This window comes from Notechis scutatus, chromosome 2 (assembly GCF_049901735.1).
Source record: "Notechis scutatus isolate UNSWTSFEM ecotype Mainland chromosome 2, rNotScu1.2, whole genome shotgun sequence".
Classification (NCBI taxonomy): Eukaryota; Metazoa; Chordata; class Lepidosauria; order Squamata; family Elapidae; genus Notechis; species Notechis scutatus.
Window position 1 is genome coordinate 108,157,906 of NC_142010.1, and position 20,776 is coordinate 108,178,681.

Consider the following 20,776-nt stretch of genomic DNA (forward strand, 5'->3'; position numbering starts at 1 on the left):
TTTGACCTTGAATATGTACTACCACCAAAACTCTTTTACTGTGAGCCTTACACTTCTTTGTATTTATATGCTGGCTCTTCCAGATGTCTTCAGAAGCTCTCTGGAATGGCAACCAGGCAGATCTACTTGATGCAAGATAGCATGTTTGATACTTCTCTAGGTCAGCTAATCAGCTTAGCTATGCAAGATTTGCACTAGAAATATGTTTCTTCCAAATGAAAGAGTAAGGTGTAGATCCTTCAAATTATTTATGCGAAACCTATCTTCTGGCAGGGCCTAAGGATAGGCCTTCAATGCTAGCAGGTTCTGCTGCATTATTCCGTGGCATTAGTAGTCATCTGATCTCATGATGAAAGGGCCGGGCAATGTGTCTTCTCAGTTCTGATCAATGTCCAAACCTCGTGCTCAGGTCAGTCCATCAGTAAGCAATTGCCACAAGGGATCCTTGAAAAGCAATCTCTTCTCATTTTTTTCTTTGATGGAGACAAGGTCCCTGAGATCTCTTCCCATTTAAACAAGCCCAACTTCCATATTTCTTGAATAAAATCAATCTCTGAAGGTGGGAGCTGAAGGCTTTATTTTATCTCTGTCTATGGTCAGCCTATCCTAAGAAATCTGAGACTGCGTAATAATTTGAAAGGGGACTATTTAAATTAGAAAGGTCCACAAGCTAGATGGATAGATGTTTCAAGGGTGATAGAGAGCTGGAGAACCAGAGCCAAGGGGCAAAGAGACGTGCATCTCTTTGAATGGTCCATATCTCAGGGCAAGGTTGCTCCAAACTAATGAAAATCCTTATGAATTATCTTTTTGCTTTTATTGTCATTGTTACAAGAAAGGGGGAGGAAGAGAGCAGACCAACTTTTTTTTTTTTAAATTTAGACAGACTTAAAGAAGTGGCATCAAATTTGAAGGGCACCCTATCAATCTGTTGTCCTAGCTGCATGAAATTGTATTTCCCTGCCACTTCATATCTTATTTGCAGCAGCTGGGCTGTAAGTCACTGATGATAACATTCTTTATTATGCAGCCGTGTTTATGAACTGTGCCTGGAAAGAGATGATAGAAATATGCAGCAATATGCAAAGAGTAAGGGGAGGGGGAGAAGGAATGGAGGGGAAATAAATGCTAGTTGCTAAGGCAACCGAGGGGCTATTTTGAGCATCAAAAATTTGCAAATGATGAAAAGCATTTTTATGCAATGGTTGGTCTTGCCACAATGAGGAGTAGAGGATATGCAGTGAGTAGTGGGATCCTATTTGGAAAAGCAGCAGCTTATTTTCTTTTCCTATGTTTAAATTTTTGCAAGATCTAATTTTGCTGAAAAGAAATTGGTTTCTGCCAACTTTATGTGAGTGGCGGATATTGTAATTAATAAATGTGAAGACAGTTGAGCAAGTTAATCATCTTTCCATATCTCAACTCTTTGGCAGAGTTCTTGAGAGCTCCAATAAAGCTTCACTGTTCTGAAAGTCTGAGGCCAATAACTCCCTGCACACTGTCTTCCCAAAAAGAGCCAGCATACATCATAGTGCAGGGGTATCCAACCTTGGCAACTTTAAGACTTGTGGGAGTTGAAGTCCACAAGTCTTAAAGTTGACAAGGTTGGAGACCCCTGTCATAGAGAAGATGGTCATTCACTTTTCTAGAGTTTCTTCCTTAGCCCCATGGTGGAGAATTAAAGAAGCTAATTTTAAAAAATGCCCTTAGGTTTCCCTGGAGATTCTGAAAGGTTAGAGAGGGATGTAGTGCCTTCCTCCCAACAGAGTTGCAGATATTAAGAATAACCAACCATGGAATTTAAGTCACCACTACCAAGTGGCATTCTTATGAATTATATAACAGATTCAGGGTTCATTCATTAGGGATCTAGAAATTGCTTCATAAAAAATTCTGGGTGGGTTGACTAAAGGATGAAACAAAGCTAGAATTTTTTTTTGAATTTTTATTTTAAAATTCAAATGAAGTGACCATTTCAATACATAGTATTTCATCATTACCAATCCATTTCTTTGAATTCCTTTGACTTGAAAAGCAATAGCACCCGACAAATAGGGAATGCAACAAGATGTGACTTAATAAAAAGATGTTGTTTAGAGCTGCCATAACTGTTCCTCCCATTTCCATCCTCCTTGTCTGTCTTTATTGCAGTTGTGCTACCAAGATGCCACTGGCTTTAGGGAGCATTTCTACCATTGAATCCATTAACCCAAGCTTCGTTACTCCAAAGGCAATGCAGTAAAGATAACATTGCAGCATTTCCTCTGATTGTCCACTGATACGAATTCTGATCAGGAATTCTGATCCTTGGATCTTCTCTCTCGCCAATGGAATCAAGATATCATTCTATACCTTCTGCCATTTATCGGTGTGAGCAGACAAGCTCCCCATTCTTTCTTTGATCTTACCTTCTTCCCCCTTCTTTTTCTTCATTGCAAAAACAGATTTGTTCTATCCATTCTTAGTGCTTAAGCTGCTTTCATCCTATTCTCATGCTGGTTTGATTCTAAAATGTTTTTTAAAAAAACAAAAAAAAAACCTGCCTGCCTGACATACACTGGGAATAGTTTGCAAGGGCTTCTATCCAGACCACAGTCTATTACATCTTCTTATTGGACAATTGCCCCAATTTTTAGGCCCTCCCCACTTTCTGTTCCAGCAAAGCAATAACCAATCACTTGCCTTCTTATGGGCAAATGTTCCTGAGCATACAAACTTATACTTGTTCCCATACAGTTGTTGTGGGGGCGAAAATAGGAGGAAGTGGCAAACATATCTATATGTTTGCCACCTTGAGCTATTTATACAGAAAAATAAAACTGAGATAAAAATCAATCAATCAAATAAATAAAGAAAGAAATGGAATGTATGGAATTGTCAACGGACATCTCTCATGTAACCTGCATCTGCATAACTAGCCTGTCTTCCTGTCCCTTTCCTCCCTACTTCATCCCAGTTTAGACCCTATGTAAATCTAGTACCTCCCTATATGTCATGAAGGGCGATTCAGCTCATGAAAGTTTATGCTTTTAAGAAAAAGTACTGACAAGAAGAACCCTGAACTAAGGAGAAATTTCCCAACAGTGAGAACAATTAACCAGTGGAACAGCTTGCCTTCAGAAGTTCTGGGTGCTCCATCACTGGAGGCATTTGAGAAGAGACTGGATAACCAATTGTCTGGAATGGTATTGAGTCACCTGCTAGAGCAGGGAGTTGAAGTAGAAGACTTCCAAGTCCTTTCCAACTCTGTTATTCTGTTCTGTTCAAATATAGGTGCTACCAGATTCTTTCTGAACTACTTCACTACTATTAGCTTCCAGTAATCTTCTGTCTGTCAACAAACTGATATAGAGAGTAAGAGTAACAGAGATGATTATGTGGAAGTTCACAAGAGCCAGCATGTCACTGACACATTGATCTAGTGTGGATTAACACAAACACAAAAAGTGCTTTTTAGGTCAGCTGCCTTTCTGAGTCTATTTCCTTCAATTTCCACCAATCTTCCTCTGCGGTTTGGGGTTGTTTTTCTCACAACCATGCAGGAAGAACATTGGAGTTCAGCCAGCATACTTGAATGCTTCCGCAGCAGCAGCTCTGTACTTAACAAGCCATAAGAACAACCCTGTTCATTTTTAAAATCAGTCTTTTAATTAGAGCTTAAATACTTGGTTTTGGCTGTTATTTGGGGGGAAAAAAAGTTCAAATATTAATGAATTCCTGCTTAAATGAAAGGGTGTTGTAGCTCAACAACACTAGGGTGCTAATTAAAACATGCGCAAACACATTTCTAATCACCGCTTTCGTATTTTTCCTCCTCAATTGAACATCTATATTGATAATCCATTTTTAAAAATTATGGTGAGTAATAAGCAATCAAAGGTAAAATAAATAATATAGGGCTATTAAGGGGTATTTAAGATTCCCTCTCCCCCAAATGATTGAATTTATTCGGTTTACTCAGGATTCTTCACAACACAGTAGGAAGAACATAAAGTGATACTGTAGTGTAGCACATCCATTACAATTCCATTTGCAATTAATAGGGAACCTAATATCTGGAATCAGCCCATGGTAGGTCTCCCTTTCCCCATCTATTCATCCATCCATTCATCCATCCATTTCCTCAAACTGCTCATGCTCAAAGGGATTTATTTTTTTTAACCAACTTCCCATAAAACCGAGCCATCATTTTAAGTGTATTTGCATGAGCCAATATATTTATTTATCTAGAATACTGTTCTGTTTTTTCAGAATAAATCAGATATAACACTACTATCTCTTCTGGACAGATGGCCAGAAACTGACCTTTGCCTGGTTCTTCTTTTACTGCAATGTGCACTGTTTCTATTTTAGCTCACAGCTGAATTTGAAGGAGGTGGGTATAAAGACCCTGCTTTAAATTTCATCAGCTCAAAACTCAGTATAATTTTCTAATAAGTATTTCATAACTTGTATCCCAATGGTAGGACTTTTCAAAACATGTCTTGCAGATATCTGCAGTCCCTTAGGACTAGCCATATTAACGGAAAAACAACAATCCTGTATCTTCTGCAACAAAGTGACCCTGTTGCTCTTAAAGCTGTGAAAATAATGGCCACCCACCCCCTGTTAACAAAACTAAGGTAACTCTTTGAATGTGCAGTGAAATGAAGAAAGTCAGGAAATGGTCATTTAAAAAATGTATACTTGTTTCTTTAAATAATCATAGGTGCTTCACTTTGGGGAATGTAGCACGCTAACCAAATCTGTGGCAAGCTTGCTATATTTTTCTTTTATCTTCCTTTGAAGGCCTACTGTCTCTTCATCTGAAACTTTAGTTTATTCTGAACTCAGAACATTTTCAATGAAACTGGAACACCATCAGAACATTTCCAATCATATTGAAATAAGCCATGTTGAACTTGGACTGTATCAAATTCAAAATATTTTGCATACCTCTGTTAACAATGTTGGTTGTGACTTTGAATAATAGTGGAACCAACAATGTAAAATCTTAACTGCTTTTCCACGTATCTTTCTATGTTCTGTAGGCCTCCCAGAGTCACCCTATCGAGGAGATGGGTTCCATATAAATTTAAATAAACAGACAGGCAGAGTCATATGAAATGATGGATTGAAATGTGTTACATTTTTCTGTACAATTTCTCTTTAACATTATCAGTGGCATTCCAAAACCAAGAAAATGTATCATAAGAAGCCACCCTTAAACTCATTGGTTTATATGCACTGTTACAGGGTGATATTCAGCCTTCTATATATACTTTCTGAGCTACCTTTATAAGGATCACGAGGGACGATGGCAATCATTATTTCTGTGTATCTATCTGTTTAGAGGAGCAGTGGATTTGCCGAGATTGAAAGAGAAGGAACCCGGTCATGCATAGCTGAGGCTGAATTTGTATTAGGGGCTTCTAGAGCATAGCTCATTCTGGTAATACGCCCTTTCCATCAGCTCCCTATGCATTCTCAATGCAAACATGGGTTTGTATATATGTCTTATACCTTGGGAAATATAATTCAAACCATTTTACTTATTTTGACTTTTTATGCTTTTCTGAGGGTGTAATTCTAAGAGGCTCACAAGCAGCAGTACTAGTACAATATCAATAATGGAAGACCCCACAACTGAATAATAAAAACTAATTCATAATTATAATGGTCTCACATATCTCCATTACCACCCTTCCATTACTCATGTGTCAGGCCCCAAAGGCTTTCTGAAAGCTTTTTCAAATACCAGTGTGAGAGTATGAATGATGTAGTATTCTACAGGAGGAGACCTTCAGCAGAAAAGGCCCATTTCTGGGTCCTTTTTCCACCACACTGCATGAGAAGTAAGGATTTTTAGCAAGACTTTTCTAGAGGCACACCATGGTTGGGCTGTTTTTATTTGGAATGAGTGGCTTAAAAAAAATAACAAAGATTTCAATTAGAACCTTGAATTGCATCCAGAAATAAACTGGCAAATAATGAAACCCCTGCTGTACTGTTAGTTGATAGCATGGCGTTATCCTTGTTAGTGTGTGGGCTGCTACATTTTGCATTAGTTGTAGTTTCCAGATGGTCTTCAAGGGTGGTCCCGTGTAGTATATTACAGTGCTCCATCTGTGAGGTCACAAGAACATAGTGGCTGTTGCCAACAACTTCCATTCCAGGAATGGCCACAATAGACAAAAGCTTCTTGGTTACAGCTTCCAAATAGTCTAGGAGTATCCCAATTTTTAGCCTACTCTTTCTGAGGGAGCACAACACTCTCAAATCATTAATCAATTATTTTACTTGTAGTCAGCTTTTGAACCCATGGTATTCCATTGTGCAAGCATTAAACCTAAACATATTTCTTCCAGCCCAAGAGCTCGCAGCCTCCAGACATTGGTCAGGATTTCCATTGCATCTCCTGTATGCTCTGAGGCAAAAGTGAATGGCTGGATACCATCTATATATTGATGAATTTAAATCCTAAACCAGGGGTGGGATTCAAATTTTTTAACAAACTGTTCTGTGGGCGTGGCTTAGTTGGTGGGCATGGTGTGGTGGTCATGTGACTGGGTGGACGTGGCTTTGTGCTCACGTTATTGGCTGGGCGTGGCCAACTCAATATCACTCACATTGAGGCACGCATCTCCTCTCCTGGGCTCTCGTGACTGTGGGGATGTTGCAATAGTCATAAATGTGAAAAATGGTCATAAGTCACTTTTTTCAGTTCCATTGTAACTTTGAATGGTAACTCCACACAAGCAAAGTACCAGCAAAGGGGGGGGGAACTCCAGAGAAGTTCCTGAGACAGGAAGTCTAATCCTGCCAAGAATGTAATAAGGGTTAACGGAGAGGCAGTTTCTGTAAGCAACACCAGAATGTTTCCTTCCTGCCTTCTTTACAGGATTAGGCCAGTAATTTCTTCTAACAACCGGTTCTCCCAACTGCTTAGAATGTTAACAACCGGTTCTAGCAAATAGGTGCGAACTGGTAGAATACCACCCCTGCCCTAAACCATTCAAATCCCAGCAAAGATAGAGTGCAAGCTGAGCCCATACTGGAGTACACAAGAATGTTATTTGTCTTCCAACATGCACACACTTCCCTTCCTTCAGGAAGGAATGGAAACACTAATGACACTAACTTCCAACCCATGCAGACAGCCTCAAAAAGTCCACTTTATTTCTGGATGCAATTCAAAGTGTTAATCCCCAAGCCCAAAGAACCATGATATTGAAGGCTGCTGAAAAATACCTACCTCCATTCTTGGTTCCATCTTAGATTATCAGTGAGAGTGACAATGGTAGACTAACATCATCTAAAAAGAGGGGATTACACAACTGGGTGAGTAAGTACAGTAGGATCCAGGGTCAGCCTGTTAAGGACAGGGGACACAATGCCTCTTTCAAGAACATTGGCATATTTCCACCCACAGTGAGGTATTCAGGTACAAAGCGAACTCACCCACTCACCTCTTCCTGATAGCACATATAAGCCAGATGGCACAGAGACTGAATCTGTAGGTGGAGGCTTGTTTCACCAAGGATTCTTTCCATTTACTTAAAATCAACAGGTTCTAACTATTCCCAGAAAATATAATACAGCATGCTTTACAGGGCCTTTATGAATAGTTACTTGCTATTGCAGATACTCACATGTAGTTTGTCTCTCCTGGGTTTCTTCTGCTACTTCCTTATTGAATGATGTATAGCTTATCTCAAAGGAACAGATTTCATTGTCTGCCATAAGAATGAAGAACAAGTAGCTATTTTTAAAAAATAGTTTTTGCAAGCAAGGATCAGTTCAGATCAACACAAAATTATTCTGGTGAGAATGCTTGGAAATAGACAGCGGAAAATAGGAATAAGCACTACAGGTTTGCTCGAATAAAACTGCCATTAGTTGATAGAAACATCATGAATGCATGTTCAGCAACAACAAGTGAAAAGAAGACCAGGAATGTCTTTCGTTCCCTTCCAGTCGCTGGGTTTGTTTGATTTAGTATTTTTAGTATTTATTTGATTTGTCAATTGCTTACAAGATACAGGTATAAGAATAAATATAGTTTTGAATACATGAGATAGATACTTATAAGAAAAATAAAAAACAATAGGACAGGGACGGTAGGCACGATTCGTGCACTTATGCATGCCCCCTACAGACCTCTTAGGAAGGGGGTGAGGTCAATAGTAGACAGTCTAAGGTTAAAGTTTTTGGGGTTGGGGGAAGAAACCACAGAGTCAGGTAGAGTATTCCAGACATTGACCACTCTATTGCTGAAGTTGTATTTTCTTCAGTCAAGTTTGGTGTGGTTAACCTTGAGTTTGTATCTATTGTTTGCTCTTGTATTGTTATGATTGAAGCTGAGGTATTCATTTGCAGGTAGGACATTGCAATGTATGATTTTATATACTATATTTAGATGCTTCTTTTCTTTTTCTATATTTAGATGCTGCTTTGTTGGTTTATCTGAATGGAATGCCATCCAATTCTAGAGTGACTCGGTAGGCTCACAGTATAACAAACAGAATAAAAAACATTATAACAAAACCAAAACCATACAACAGAAGAAGCAGACCAGAAAGAAAGGAAAATAACAAGATGGTAGATGTGGCAAATGACATAGAACATATACACCACCACAGTGTGTGGTCTCTTTCCTTGTTCACTCTCCCAAGCATAGCAGTAAATGTAAATACTATTCTTTTCAAAATCTGTATGCAACAATCTATTTTGATCTAGAACTGCAAAAGGCTCACAGGCTAGCATGACTTTGCTAAGATATCTTATCACAGTTTTGGTGTTTCCATTTATCTTTATATAATGATAAAATCTTTTTTTTAACAAAATATTAGCATTATATATGCTTCTGTATAAGTCTATCCATCCATATGTCCAAAGACATTTTTATGTCTTTATCTCCTTCTTGAGATCGAAGGAAGGATTTATAACGATCAAAAGTCAAGTCAAACTCTCTTGCTTGCATATCTGTCTTCTCTTCATCATAGAGGTATATGTTTTATATGCTAAAAACATATTTTGGTATGAATCTCAGTTCAATGGTTGATTAATTATTCTTAATTAATTATTCTTAATATATAAGCGTAACATCAATAGTGGCTAATTTCTTCTATTTTCTCTGTATCACACTTTGAATCATGAAGTATTATTCAACAACTGCTGTAAATGCATTCATATGTATAGTCCAGTAATGCTCAATTAAGTCGTGCTACACATAGAAATGACTGACATTTGACTGATGAATGAATCTTTTAGAAACTGACAGTTGAATTCTTGACCTCTTAATAAATGGTCCCCAAATAGCAAATAATTCTCTAGTTTTCAGTACGAGATTTTCAATATTTGACAGTAATGGGAAGGCACTCCTTTTTTCCCCCTAGGACATGGAAACAACTACTTGTGAATTTAAAACCAAAGAAAACGAGACTCTCTGTGAGAACAAAAAGGTTAGTTTCCGTATTTACTCTACATAATTTAATTGCTGCACCTTTCCAGTCAATATTTATTTGGAAGATTAAAGTTGCTTCTCTAAGAAACAGCAACCAAGGAGCTGCAATAAAAATGTCTTGAACAAGAAGGAAAATTTTATTTTATTTTAAACAATGGGATTTCCATTACTCATAGCATACTATTTAAGGTTATATAAACTTTTTGAAGGAAAAATCCACTATGTTTGTGATTTTTCAAGAACTGTGCTTTTAAGTGCTTTGAAATGCAACAGAGTAAGAAAATATTGGCTAATATGTATTGACAAGTTTATGTAAAAGGTAATTTCATTTAGGTATATTGATTGCTATCAAGTAAGTTTTCCTGAGAAGGGAAAGTTACTGTATGCATTTTACTCTTATATGAGATATTACAGTGTCTTTTTTTCTGACAATGGTAAATGATCTGTTTCTTTGCCATCTCTGTGATGATGACAATTTATTTTTTTAATTATTTTGTCAAATGCTTACAATATAATAGAAATAAGAATAAACATAAGTTTAAATACATGAAATAGGAACTAATAATTGAGGACAGTAGGACAGGGATGGTAGGCATGATTGTGCGTTTATACAATGATCATTGAAATATTCCAGCACCGTCCCAATCCTTCAGATGTACCATACAATAACTCTCCCCTGGAAATCCCACTGAATGTACAATTTTTCACCATTCTGCTAGGTAGTTAAAGGTTACCACTGGATGTATTTTGCATAAAAGACATCCTTTGTGATCTCAACCTAATCTGGCAATGTTCTTTGTAGCACCTGATCACCATACAAAGAGGTGGTGGCTGGAATTCCATGAGAAGACATTCCCTATCAATCTGTCTTTCCATTAGCGTATTGTTGGTGTGCATTCTTTTTCATGTACAGTCTTGTCTTAGCTCAAAATCTCTGGCTGGCTTCAACAACTAGCATCTCTTTTGCCATCAGTTCCTTAGTCATGATCAGATTGAGGATCTAACTTCATATTCTGGTTCTTGAGTTTCTTTTAAGTAGGCAGTATTTCAGTCGTCAACCAATAAAAGCACATCCAATAAAACTAACGACTCAAAACTATTCCCTAACAACAAGAACTATTGTCAACCATTTGTTGGATGAAGCTTACACATAATGTAGCAGAATTTGCTACTTTTAGAAAAAATAATTTTATCTTGATTAATTTAAATTTAAATAAAGGAGGGGTAATCAGCTGGTGACAAATGACCCTGTAAAATAGAGAAGAACAAGAACTGTGGTTTCTATGGTAGCCATATCACTGGGGAGTGTCAGGTTTCATGTGGGTTTTTTTTGTATATTTCCTTTCGAGGACAGCTGTGGGGAATCAATTAAATTGAGCTAAAGATAAGTTCTCCTGAATTTGGGAATTGTGATATAAATATGAGGTTGGTTTCAGCACATAGATTTGGCTATTTGCAATTATATTGTGAGAGAAAGTAGCAGTTTCTAATTAATTTTCTATGTCTAAGAACCTTTGCCTTAGATTTGATCTAGTTTGATGTGACTTTAAGGTTAAGGTGGCATCACTGGAGAAACCGCAGAGATTCCCTTTCCTTTTTCCCAGTAGGATATGTAGTTGTCTGCCAATAATAGATGGGCTATTGTTACTGGTTTTGTCTGTCCATTGACATCCTTGACATACAATTCAAGGTTGGAACTACTTTCTGAATTCATTAATGAGTGCCAAATTGCCTGATCTGTACCAATTTCAATATTGAATGAAAGCCAATTCAAAAGTTGTTGCTGAATTATTTTTTTCCTCTGAAATCTGCTTATGGATATAAGAGTCTTCATTAAAGTATTGCAGCCTGTATTCTTTTCTAGTGGCCAAAAGCTGGTTTTGCTAACAATGAGCTGCTGGGAGTAATTATTATGCCTGTAACAGCCACTTCAGTTGCCCTTTGAAGATCCTTAACAGTGCTGACTTCACTGAATTTCAGAGTCTGCTGTTTTTTTAAAACTGTAAACTGCTCCAAGGTTTCTTTTGATAGGAAACAGAATGGAAATACTGCAATCCGCTTCCTCCTTAACTAAACTATATCCAAATTATATAATTAGCAGATTTTCTTACCTAATTTGTACATCTCCTTCTATTAGATATCTAGCAAACACTGAGTACATATGTGTTATCATCTGGGTGCCAGTGCAAGATAGCATCTAGACCAGGGGTGTCAAACTCATGTTGTCACAGCTGCATCACATGACATATCAGGATTTTTTTTTCCCCCTTTGCTAAATTGGGTGTGGACATGACTAGCGTGTGACACATCCACCCCATGGGCCGAGAGTTTGACAGTCCTGACCTAGACAGAAATGTGCCTCTTTCTACACACAGAAACACACACACACAAATACCCCTAATAAATCATAACATGTATTTTCCAATTTGCTTTTCTATTGTCATTCATACTTGATACTGTGTATTTAAAATGATTTATATTTCTAATGATAGCTCTTTTGTTATGAAATGAAAACCTTTTGTATTTTTATTAAGGATATTTTCATCTTTATGCTTCTTGATATTCTGAATACAGGTTCAGATTTGTACAAGTGTATAGATCAGTAAATGAATATTGAGATTTTTACATAACCAATTGATTTTACCAGACCTGAGCACAACATATTATCACGCACAACATAGATTAACACTAGAATTACCAGTTCTGTCCTTTAAATCAGGGACAAGCCACTTTTAAAGTTTCAAGGGACAGAGCAAATGCATTTGGATATGTACGTGCTATGCCACATAATCACAGAGATAAAGGGATTCTGTCTGCCTTCATATACACACCACCCCAAAAGGCCCCCTTCAGGTAACTCATTCATTCATTGATTAGAGAACAACCTGGCACAGGTGAAGATAGGATCAACAGGAACCCAAATGAATTCTGAGGACTGTTTTGCCTTCCTCACTTGTCTTTGCCTTTCCTCCTGCCTCTTAACCTCAACTCAGGGACTCACGTTTTGAATTGAATCTAGCTGCATTCTATCATTGTTTGGGCTATTCCCAGTTTGCTGCACTTCTTTCAGCCTTGTGCTTCATCCCTGCAGTTAAAGACATGAAGCTGGAAATAACATAGAATAATACTATGCAAACTTGCTATCAAGTGTAATTCTTTCTCCTTCCTTTTGCCCTTCCCATGTGCTGCACTTCATACATTGCTCTTTAATTCCCACAGTCCTCAATCAGCCTAACTACTTCATTTGAAAAGTACCAGGTTGGGGAAAGCTGCTTTCAGCTATTAAAGAGACAGACCTGTAGTCCCTCAGAAGCATCATAGTTCGTGTGGAAATGTAATTACCCATTCCCTTTGTTATTAGCACTCAGAGAGGAAATTTCTAACTATCCTTGCTTTCATGGCATTTCAAAGCTTGTTCATAAGATGCATTTCTGATATTAAATACAATGAGATGTCCTCTTTTTTAAAAAAAAAATCAATTAAACATATGCCTACTGTGACTCTTTATTCACAGCAAATTGTCTCTGTAAATAATCTTCATCAAAAGTCAGAACCAATCCCCATTAGTTGTTTAGATTAATTAATGAGTCCCCCTGGAGCCACCCAAATGAATTCAATTTAAACGTCAACAACTTGCTATGGAGTTTCCCAGGTTGGCATTAAGACAATATTAAACCTGCAATAAGTCACATTTAAAATGTTAATTCGAAGAAGCTCTCCATTTAGAGCACTTAATTAAATCCTTAAATAAACTGCATGGGCTCAGTACCAGATGGCTGTGCATTTTCATTGCAGCAAAGAGCCTTGAAGTCATTGAGGGAAGTAATATTGGAGGCATGGTGAAGATAACCAGGATATATAGTGTAATAAAATCTAATCTTGTTTCCAGCCAGGAGATTCAGTGTATGTACACAATCCAGGATAAAAATGTAAGTTAATTACATTAACCCCAGTGTTCTCCGATATCTGAGCAGCCAGGAGACAAAATTAGTCTTTTCCCATCATAAGATTCTTTTCAACTTCAGTATATTAATTTTTCACCAAATACTTACTCATAAGGAAACTTGAAGTTAATGTAACCAAAGACAAAGTAATGCAGTCTTAATATTCTGAAGGGATTAGAAAGGGCTGCATAAATACACTCAGCAAATGTCATTCACTTGGAATGGATTTTAAAGAACTGAAGGGAGGGGGGGTGGAGGAGAAAAATTATAGCACCCTGCTGTGTTATGCATTATGTGGAGGTGCTCTGGAAGTTAACAGTTTCACGAATGCCAGACCTATCCATTAATAGCTTCAAAATAAAGCCTCCCAGTAAGAAGTCTGGGCTCCTGAATGAGCATCTTCCATGGCTGGAGGTGGTGCACCTCCTTCTCCTTATTGTTGGATCCTCTGGGACACATGGTCCCTGGAAGTAAACAATAGAAACTGGCCCATTAGATGACGATCAGCAGGATGCTTCCAGGAAGGCTTCTTCTTTAACCTTTCTATCTTCTGAAAGTTAAAACAAAGTACCAAACCCCCTCACACTTGACATTTTAATGAATAGGGAAAGGATCACCACAGACCAAGGAATGTCAAGGACTGATTGCAGCACAAGACTTCATGATGGTGCATCAATTACTGGAGGTTCTTGAGAGGAAAAACATTTGCCTGAGTGGTCCCTACTTCCCATTGGTTGGGAAATTCCAATGCATCACTTTGCTTCCCCCAGTTGCCAGTCAATACCCAATCTTGTTCTTGGTCTCCTATCTCTCCAGCATTAGCATTTGGACAGGCTGACTTCTTCTCAGGAACATATCTGGAAGAAGAGGTGTGTCATACCTTCCATGCTTACACTGGCAGAAATCTCATATGTTTGATTTCTTTCCAATTGTGGGATTCAAATTTTTTTTAACTACTGGTTCTGTGAGCATGGCTTAATGGGTGTGGCAGGAGAAGGATACTGCAAAAACTCCAGTCAGAGGGGGTATTTGCCGGTTCTCCAGAACTACTCCAAATTTCCACTACCGGTTCTCTAGAACTGGTCAGAACCTGCTGAATACTACCCCTGCCTACCACCATAGGGAGTAGACATATCAGTGACCTAAGTAAATATCGTCAGAATACCTGAGCTTTCTCTCTCATGTGGAGGCTGTTTCTGATGAGTTTCGCTGTCACAAAGGCAGTAAAGGAAGTTGCATTCTACGGGGATCAGTTACACCCATTTGCTACTTATGGAGGATATGTTGTGAATGAACTTGTCGATCAGAAAGATTGGCAGTTCAGCGGTTCGAATCCTTAGCACCACATAATGGTAATTGTCCCAGCTTCTGCCAACCTAGCAGTTCGAAAGCATGTAAAAATGCAAGTAGAAAAATAGGGACCATTTTGGTGGGAAGGTAACAGCGTTCCTTGCGCCTTCAGCATTTAGTCATGCTGGCCACATAACCACAGAGATGTCTTCAGACAGCGCTGGCTCTTTGGCTTTGTAATGGAAATGAGCACTGCCCTCTAGAGCCAGAAGTGATTAACACATATGTACGAGGGGAACCTTTACTTATACCAAAGTTTGCAAATATCCCACGGAAAGTCTAATCATCTTCATGTTATCTCCTTCTTTGGGACTCAGGTGATTGAACATTCATAACTATGTTGATAAACCTGTTAAAAGTTAGATTTGGGATAAGAGGGTTTTTTTCCCCCTCTTTGTTCTCTTTATGGTGCCTGTTTCTACAGATGTGAGAATGCAGGAAAGCATGAGGTATGGGAGGACAGATGGATGGCTTAAATTAAAAGATGAAATATAAATAAATCAATAATCTGTTGAATGTTTGGTAGTATTTACATCTTAACATTTTCTTCAAGGTTTTTCCTTCTCTTTCTCTGCCTATTTTATTCTCAAACCATTCTCTAATGTTAACAACTTTGACAAAAGTCACCCAATAAGCTTCATGACCAAGTGGAAGTGGGTGACAAGTTGTCTCTGAGAAGACAGAATTGCACTGCATGTGCATACATTCTCCTACAATATGTGCTTCTCTGAACTGTAAATCATATCGGCATCTCCAGAAGTTGGTTTTATTCTTTTTTCTTCTTAAAGAAGAAATGTTTATCTTCTTAAAAAATGTTCTGCAGCCATGCATTCCTCACACGTCCCTGGTTTTAACTGTACTCATGTGTTATGATTTGCTGGGTGTTGGGTGGCAAAGTGCACCTGCTATGCAAAATAGCAGTTTTGACCTATAAAACCCTGTAGAACATGGCATCTGAGTTCCTCTCCCCTGCCTGTATTTCAATGTCACTAAGAGAAGCTCTTCTTGAAAGTTTCTGGATTTTGGCAGGTCAGAGGATGCTGCTCATAGAAATGAATCCACACTTCTGTCTTTTTAGTACAAAGTTAGACATTTTAGTAAAACTGTTTCTGCTATTTTTTTTGCTCCCAGAGCACCCCATGTTTGCTAAGACAGAGTTGTAGACCAAAGAAGGCAAAAGTTTAGCTGAAGGAGGGAACCAGAGGTGTTTCAATAGATTTTACAGTATCCTTCTCCTGCCACACCCACCAAGCCACGTCCACAGAACCAGTAGTAAAAAAAAAATTGAATCCCACCACTGGAGGGAACCTCTTTTTTTTTTTTTACCACTGTGTGGGCTTTGCTTTGTGGAAAATGGTGTTCATGCACTCTTTACACTTGTCATGCCAGGTGCTGAGGCTTTCAGTGAAGTATTTTGGGATGTGGAACTTTATTGGATCTTAGGATTCTAAGGTACCTTTAGTTTTAATTAGATTTTATGAATTGTTGTCAGTTGCCAAGAATCATTCTATGAAATAGATACCCATATAAATGCAATAAATAAATAGTCTTCCTGACAGCTTTTATGGAGGTCTACTTGTAGGAATGGTGTGTGTGCATGTGTGTAAGCTGGCCAGGATACCCAGAATGGCATGCAAAGCAGAAAAAACTACTCAGGTGAGAAGCCCTGCACACAAGTAGGACTCTTGGCTCTTTTGACAATACCTGGACCCTGGGGTTGGGGACATGTGCACCCCTCCCCCAATCCTCGCTCAAGTATGTACTTTCATCTAAATGTTTCACTAGAATTACAGCAACCAAAGGAACAGTTACAGGCTTCCCACCATCCTTCATAAATGTGGGTGCCAAAATTCCCCTTTTCCCTGAATTTAAGCTGAAAGCAAGTAGAGCATATGGCCTTTTCCCGTTCTACTCAGATGGTGGTCCATCAGCCTTCAATTGTCAATTGTTCTTGTTTACATTTTTTGGGGAGTAGTCGGTGTTTTTAAACATGTCCATCTCAGGTTGCTGTAAGGCAGGTAAGGAATTGTAACCTATATGTAGGAAGGACTCTGTACTTCTAATTGCCATCGATTAGATACCTACTGGCTACATTCTGGAGTGTTGTTAGACACTCCTCAACTCAAACTTTTGATTTTTCAGAACCAGTTGTTTTGCTTGTCTCCTTTTCCTATATCTTCATATGCAAAGGGTTGATTTGGGTTTCTCATGAAAAATCACCCTGCAGTGACCTTTCAGCACCCTGCACTCTGACTTCTCTATTTCCCCAGATAAGCTTTTGCCCCAGATAAGCCTTTGCCAGGAACCTGGATGGGGGATGTTGAACCCCCATAGCTTTTGGTGTTTGCATGGCCAGCTATTCATGACTAGTACCAAACTGAGCATCTTGATCAAGGGTAGGCCTTCCAATGAGTGTCAAATGCAGCTCTTTAATAACTAGATTGCACTGTTATCTGTGTGCTCTCTGGGTCCTTGCAAGTGACCTACTAACCCAAACAACAATGAGAAGTGAGGAGATTTTGACACGTTTTGCAGAATGTCAAGCATAACTCCCTTCAGGGATCTTCTTCCACCTTTGACTAATTGCTGACCTGACATCTTTCTGATAGTATCCTTGTTTCGGCTAGTAATTCAGATATCTTTCAGTGTCAGAAATAATAAGTGCCACAGTGAGATGAACAAGCAGAGCTTAAGTTGAGCACAGATTAATGGGGTTTTAATATTCCTAATTTAATCACTCCTTTCTGTCTGAATCTGTGCAACATGATGTAGCAGCTAATTATTTTTTAAGCATGATGGGGATCTTTCCTAATCATTTTTATATTTAACATGGATGAAGGGAAGCCAGTGATTAATGAAGGAATAAATCTTAAACCTTAGCCAAGGATAGGATCAGTTAAAAATATGGCTGAATTTTTCCTTGAATTCCTATTTTTCCTTTCTGCAAATAGCCACCAGTTCTTCTCAGAGTCCAATGGTAAGATGCTCCAATCTTGTTCAAAGAAATAAGCTGAATGCTGCATTCTAAACTTATTCCAGGGCAGATGTCTAGATGCCAACTGGTTTCTCCCCGCCCCCCCAACAGATTCACACCATATATTTGGGCAATAAGATAGATATCTTTTCAAAAGTTTTTCACATCAAGGTGTTTGGAAATGGTTGTGAGGCAGACACTCACTTTGGGAGCCTAATACATGATTTAAAATGCTGTTGGCTACTTCAAGAATCCTATTGTGCTGGGAGAGGGGAAGTCAGTAAAATCCTGTGTGTGTATATAAGGCTGAAGCTCATTTCCAGGAGAAAAAAAGGGCTTTGCTTTATTGACCCATCAGATTTGATCTGATAAATGGATTTTTAATCATCCAGTCTCCATAGGTTCAGGATCAAGAGAGGGATGTGCCTGTTAAAATATTAGCATTTACTTAAATGCCCCTTTTTCCCTATGTATGTGAAGTACTTCAAATTCTCATTATCCTAATAACAACTTGGTACAGCTATTCAGGCAGTAGGAAGCTAAGACTGAAAAACAACCAGCAAAGAACACTCTACAGCAGAGGTCTCCAACCTTGGCAACTTTAAGACTTGTGGACTTCAACTCCCAGAATTCTCCAGCCAGCTCTGCTGGCTGGAGAATTCTGGGAGTTGAAGTCCACAAGTCTTAAAGTTGCCAAGGTTGGAGACCTCTGCTCTACAGGACGAATTTAACTTGAGTGCAGGTTTGCACTAAGAACTTCCTAATTACACAGTTGCGATTCTATAGCTGCTGTGAGATGGGTTTTCTGGGAGCAAGTAGGTTATCGATGTGATAAACAAACAAAGCTAGAAATCTCCAAACTCTATTAAGGTATTGGGAATCTGTGGAGGGGGAGGGATAGGAGAGCACAGGTTCTTGCATCATTGCAGATTTCCATCTCTTTTAGCAGTATTTTGTTTTCATGCTATTTTCCAGAGTTAACATCAGCTATGTTTACATCTGGATACCATGTAAAATGGTGGTTTGCAAATCTAGTTCTGATTAGTTCAATATAATTCTTCTGTCAATATAATTATATAATATAATTCTGGTACCAATATAAAGAGGTCTGTAGGGGGCGTGCATAAGCGCACCAACGTGCCTACCGTCCCTGTCCTATTGTTTCTCTTATTCTTCTTTTATTTTTCTTATATGTACCCATTTCATGTATTCACAACTATGTATACACTTATACTTATTATCTTGTAAACAATTGGCAAATCAAATAAATAAATAAATAAAATAAATAATTAATGCAATTATATAACTCCGGTGTCAATATAATTCTAACACTAACCAGAGGATAAATGGAAGAAACTGAAGCGTGTGTGTCGTGGGTATGTGTGTGTGACAGTGTAGTTTATTCACAGGATCCTGATTATAGTTGAGAGAATACAAGTAATATTTGTTTACTGAACCTTATTCATTATTCTATTCCAACTATAAATAATGTAAACTAAAACCTGATATTTTGGGTTTCAAACAGTTCCCATTAAAGTTATGTTCCAGGTTATGCGAAGTCAGCAGTCTGAATGTATAAAAAAAAACCCTCTGATAAATTCAATTTGATAACAAATCTCTCTGCAAAGACAAAGAAATCTCATGAATATGGATACAATGTTCATTTCAGAACAACACAAATAAGACTCAAATTGTAAAGTTGTAACATCTGATTGTTAGTAACTTTCATAATTATAGGTAGGGAAACATAAGCAAAACAGTCGTAATATGTGGTTTTCAACTTAATAATTGTGTAACGATGAAGAATATTGGAAGACAGATTTATTAAGCATGTAGATTTTCCTTACCCAAATAAAATTTATTGCCTAGTATTCCCCAAATATCCCTCTATTTTCAAAGAGAACCTTAACACGCAAGTATTAATTATCAAATTGCTTTTGACACTACCTATCTCCTCTGGCCTAATTATGCCTCTTCCTCCAAAGGTTACTTCTTTATATTGTTCTCTTTTTAATTACTTCTTTGATTCTTCTGGAATATGGCTCTGTGCATCAGTTCATAATATAAGACAAATCACATTATAGATGAAGTTGAGGTTGGCTCTCAGCACAAAATTAAGCCGGAGAGGGAGGGCAAGGGGGGAAGTATTGGTACAATTGTGTTTCCCATCAGTCCCATGGCTTAATACAAGCATTGGATATATTTATCTGGGATTGGGTCTGAGAGATAAGGCAGAAAATACTGAGGCAATATCAGAAGTGGGGTTGTAAGTAGAGTACTATGAGAGCAATCTCCTTGTTGCAACATCATCTTCATGGGCAATGCATTTGAAAAGGTGATGGCCATCAACGTCTTCATTCTTGGAGGATCCTAACATGGCAGAGACCCTATGAATTGGCAAATTGCAGGCCAGGTAATTAGATAAATTTCCAGAATTGGATGGGGTTGTACTCCTGAAAAAGCACTTGTGTGTGCTGCTTTGATTTACTCTCAGATTCATCTGAATCAATGACATTTGAATGCAACCTTACGTAGGCTGGTGTGGCTTGGTCCCAAATGCCTATGTTCCAGTAAAACTCTATTTTGAATGAAGTTGGTGAAGCAGCAACTGGTGTTCCTATGTCAGAAAGAAAGTTATTTCAGATACCTAGATACATTTCAAGGTCATCAAGAGATCAGTCTAGTATATGTTGATTTGCAATGACAGATGTAAAAAAAAGCTAGAATTAAACCCAGGAACATACACATAAGGTCTTTATTTTCTATATCGTAGAGTGGACAAGTGTAGCTGTCAAGATTCACACAGGCATAGCTGTAATGCTTTCCAGACATTGACTGACTTATTCAGCAGAAGGCTCATAGACATGATTTAACTAGATTAGTCTCTGTTACGGACAAAATGCTGCTTTGCAGACACAGAAGATTTGCCCACTGTGGTGCCCATGAATCAAACTGTTATAAGTGCTGCTGAATTTAAATGCCAGGCTTCTTCCTCCCAATTTTCCACACCAATACCTTCTTTACCATTCTTTGGATGGGTTTGGGAGGCACCTTACCTAAACT

General features: G+C 38.2%; 1 protein-coding gene across 4 annotated transcripts in view; it reads left to right on the forward strand.

Annotated features, from left to right (window-relative positions):
• LOC148132168 (uncharacterized) overlaps positions 1 to 20,776 on the forward strand; it is a 264,613-nt gene that overhangs the window by 58,711 nt on the left and 185,126 nt on the right. For 2 of the 4 annotated variants that reach the window (XR_015747650.1, XM_087955712.1), the window contains 3 exons: positions 8,426 to 8,480; positions 9,378 to 9,443; positions 10,795 to 10,914. Coding sequence is in view for 2 of the 4 variants with exons in the window: in XM_087955712.1 (XP_087811838.1) it covers positions 8,426 to 8,480; positions 9,378 to 9,443; positions 10,795 to 10,822 (149 nt within the window). In the remaining 2 variants the exon portion in view is untranslated. Of the gene's footprint in view, positions 1 to 8,425; positions 8,481 to 9,377; positions 9,444 to 10,794; positions 10,915 to 20,776 lie in introns of those variants that run through there. The other 2 variants (XM_087955713.1, XR_015747651.1) reach the window with 2 other exon arrangements.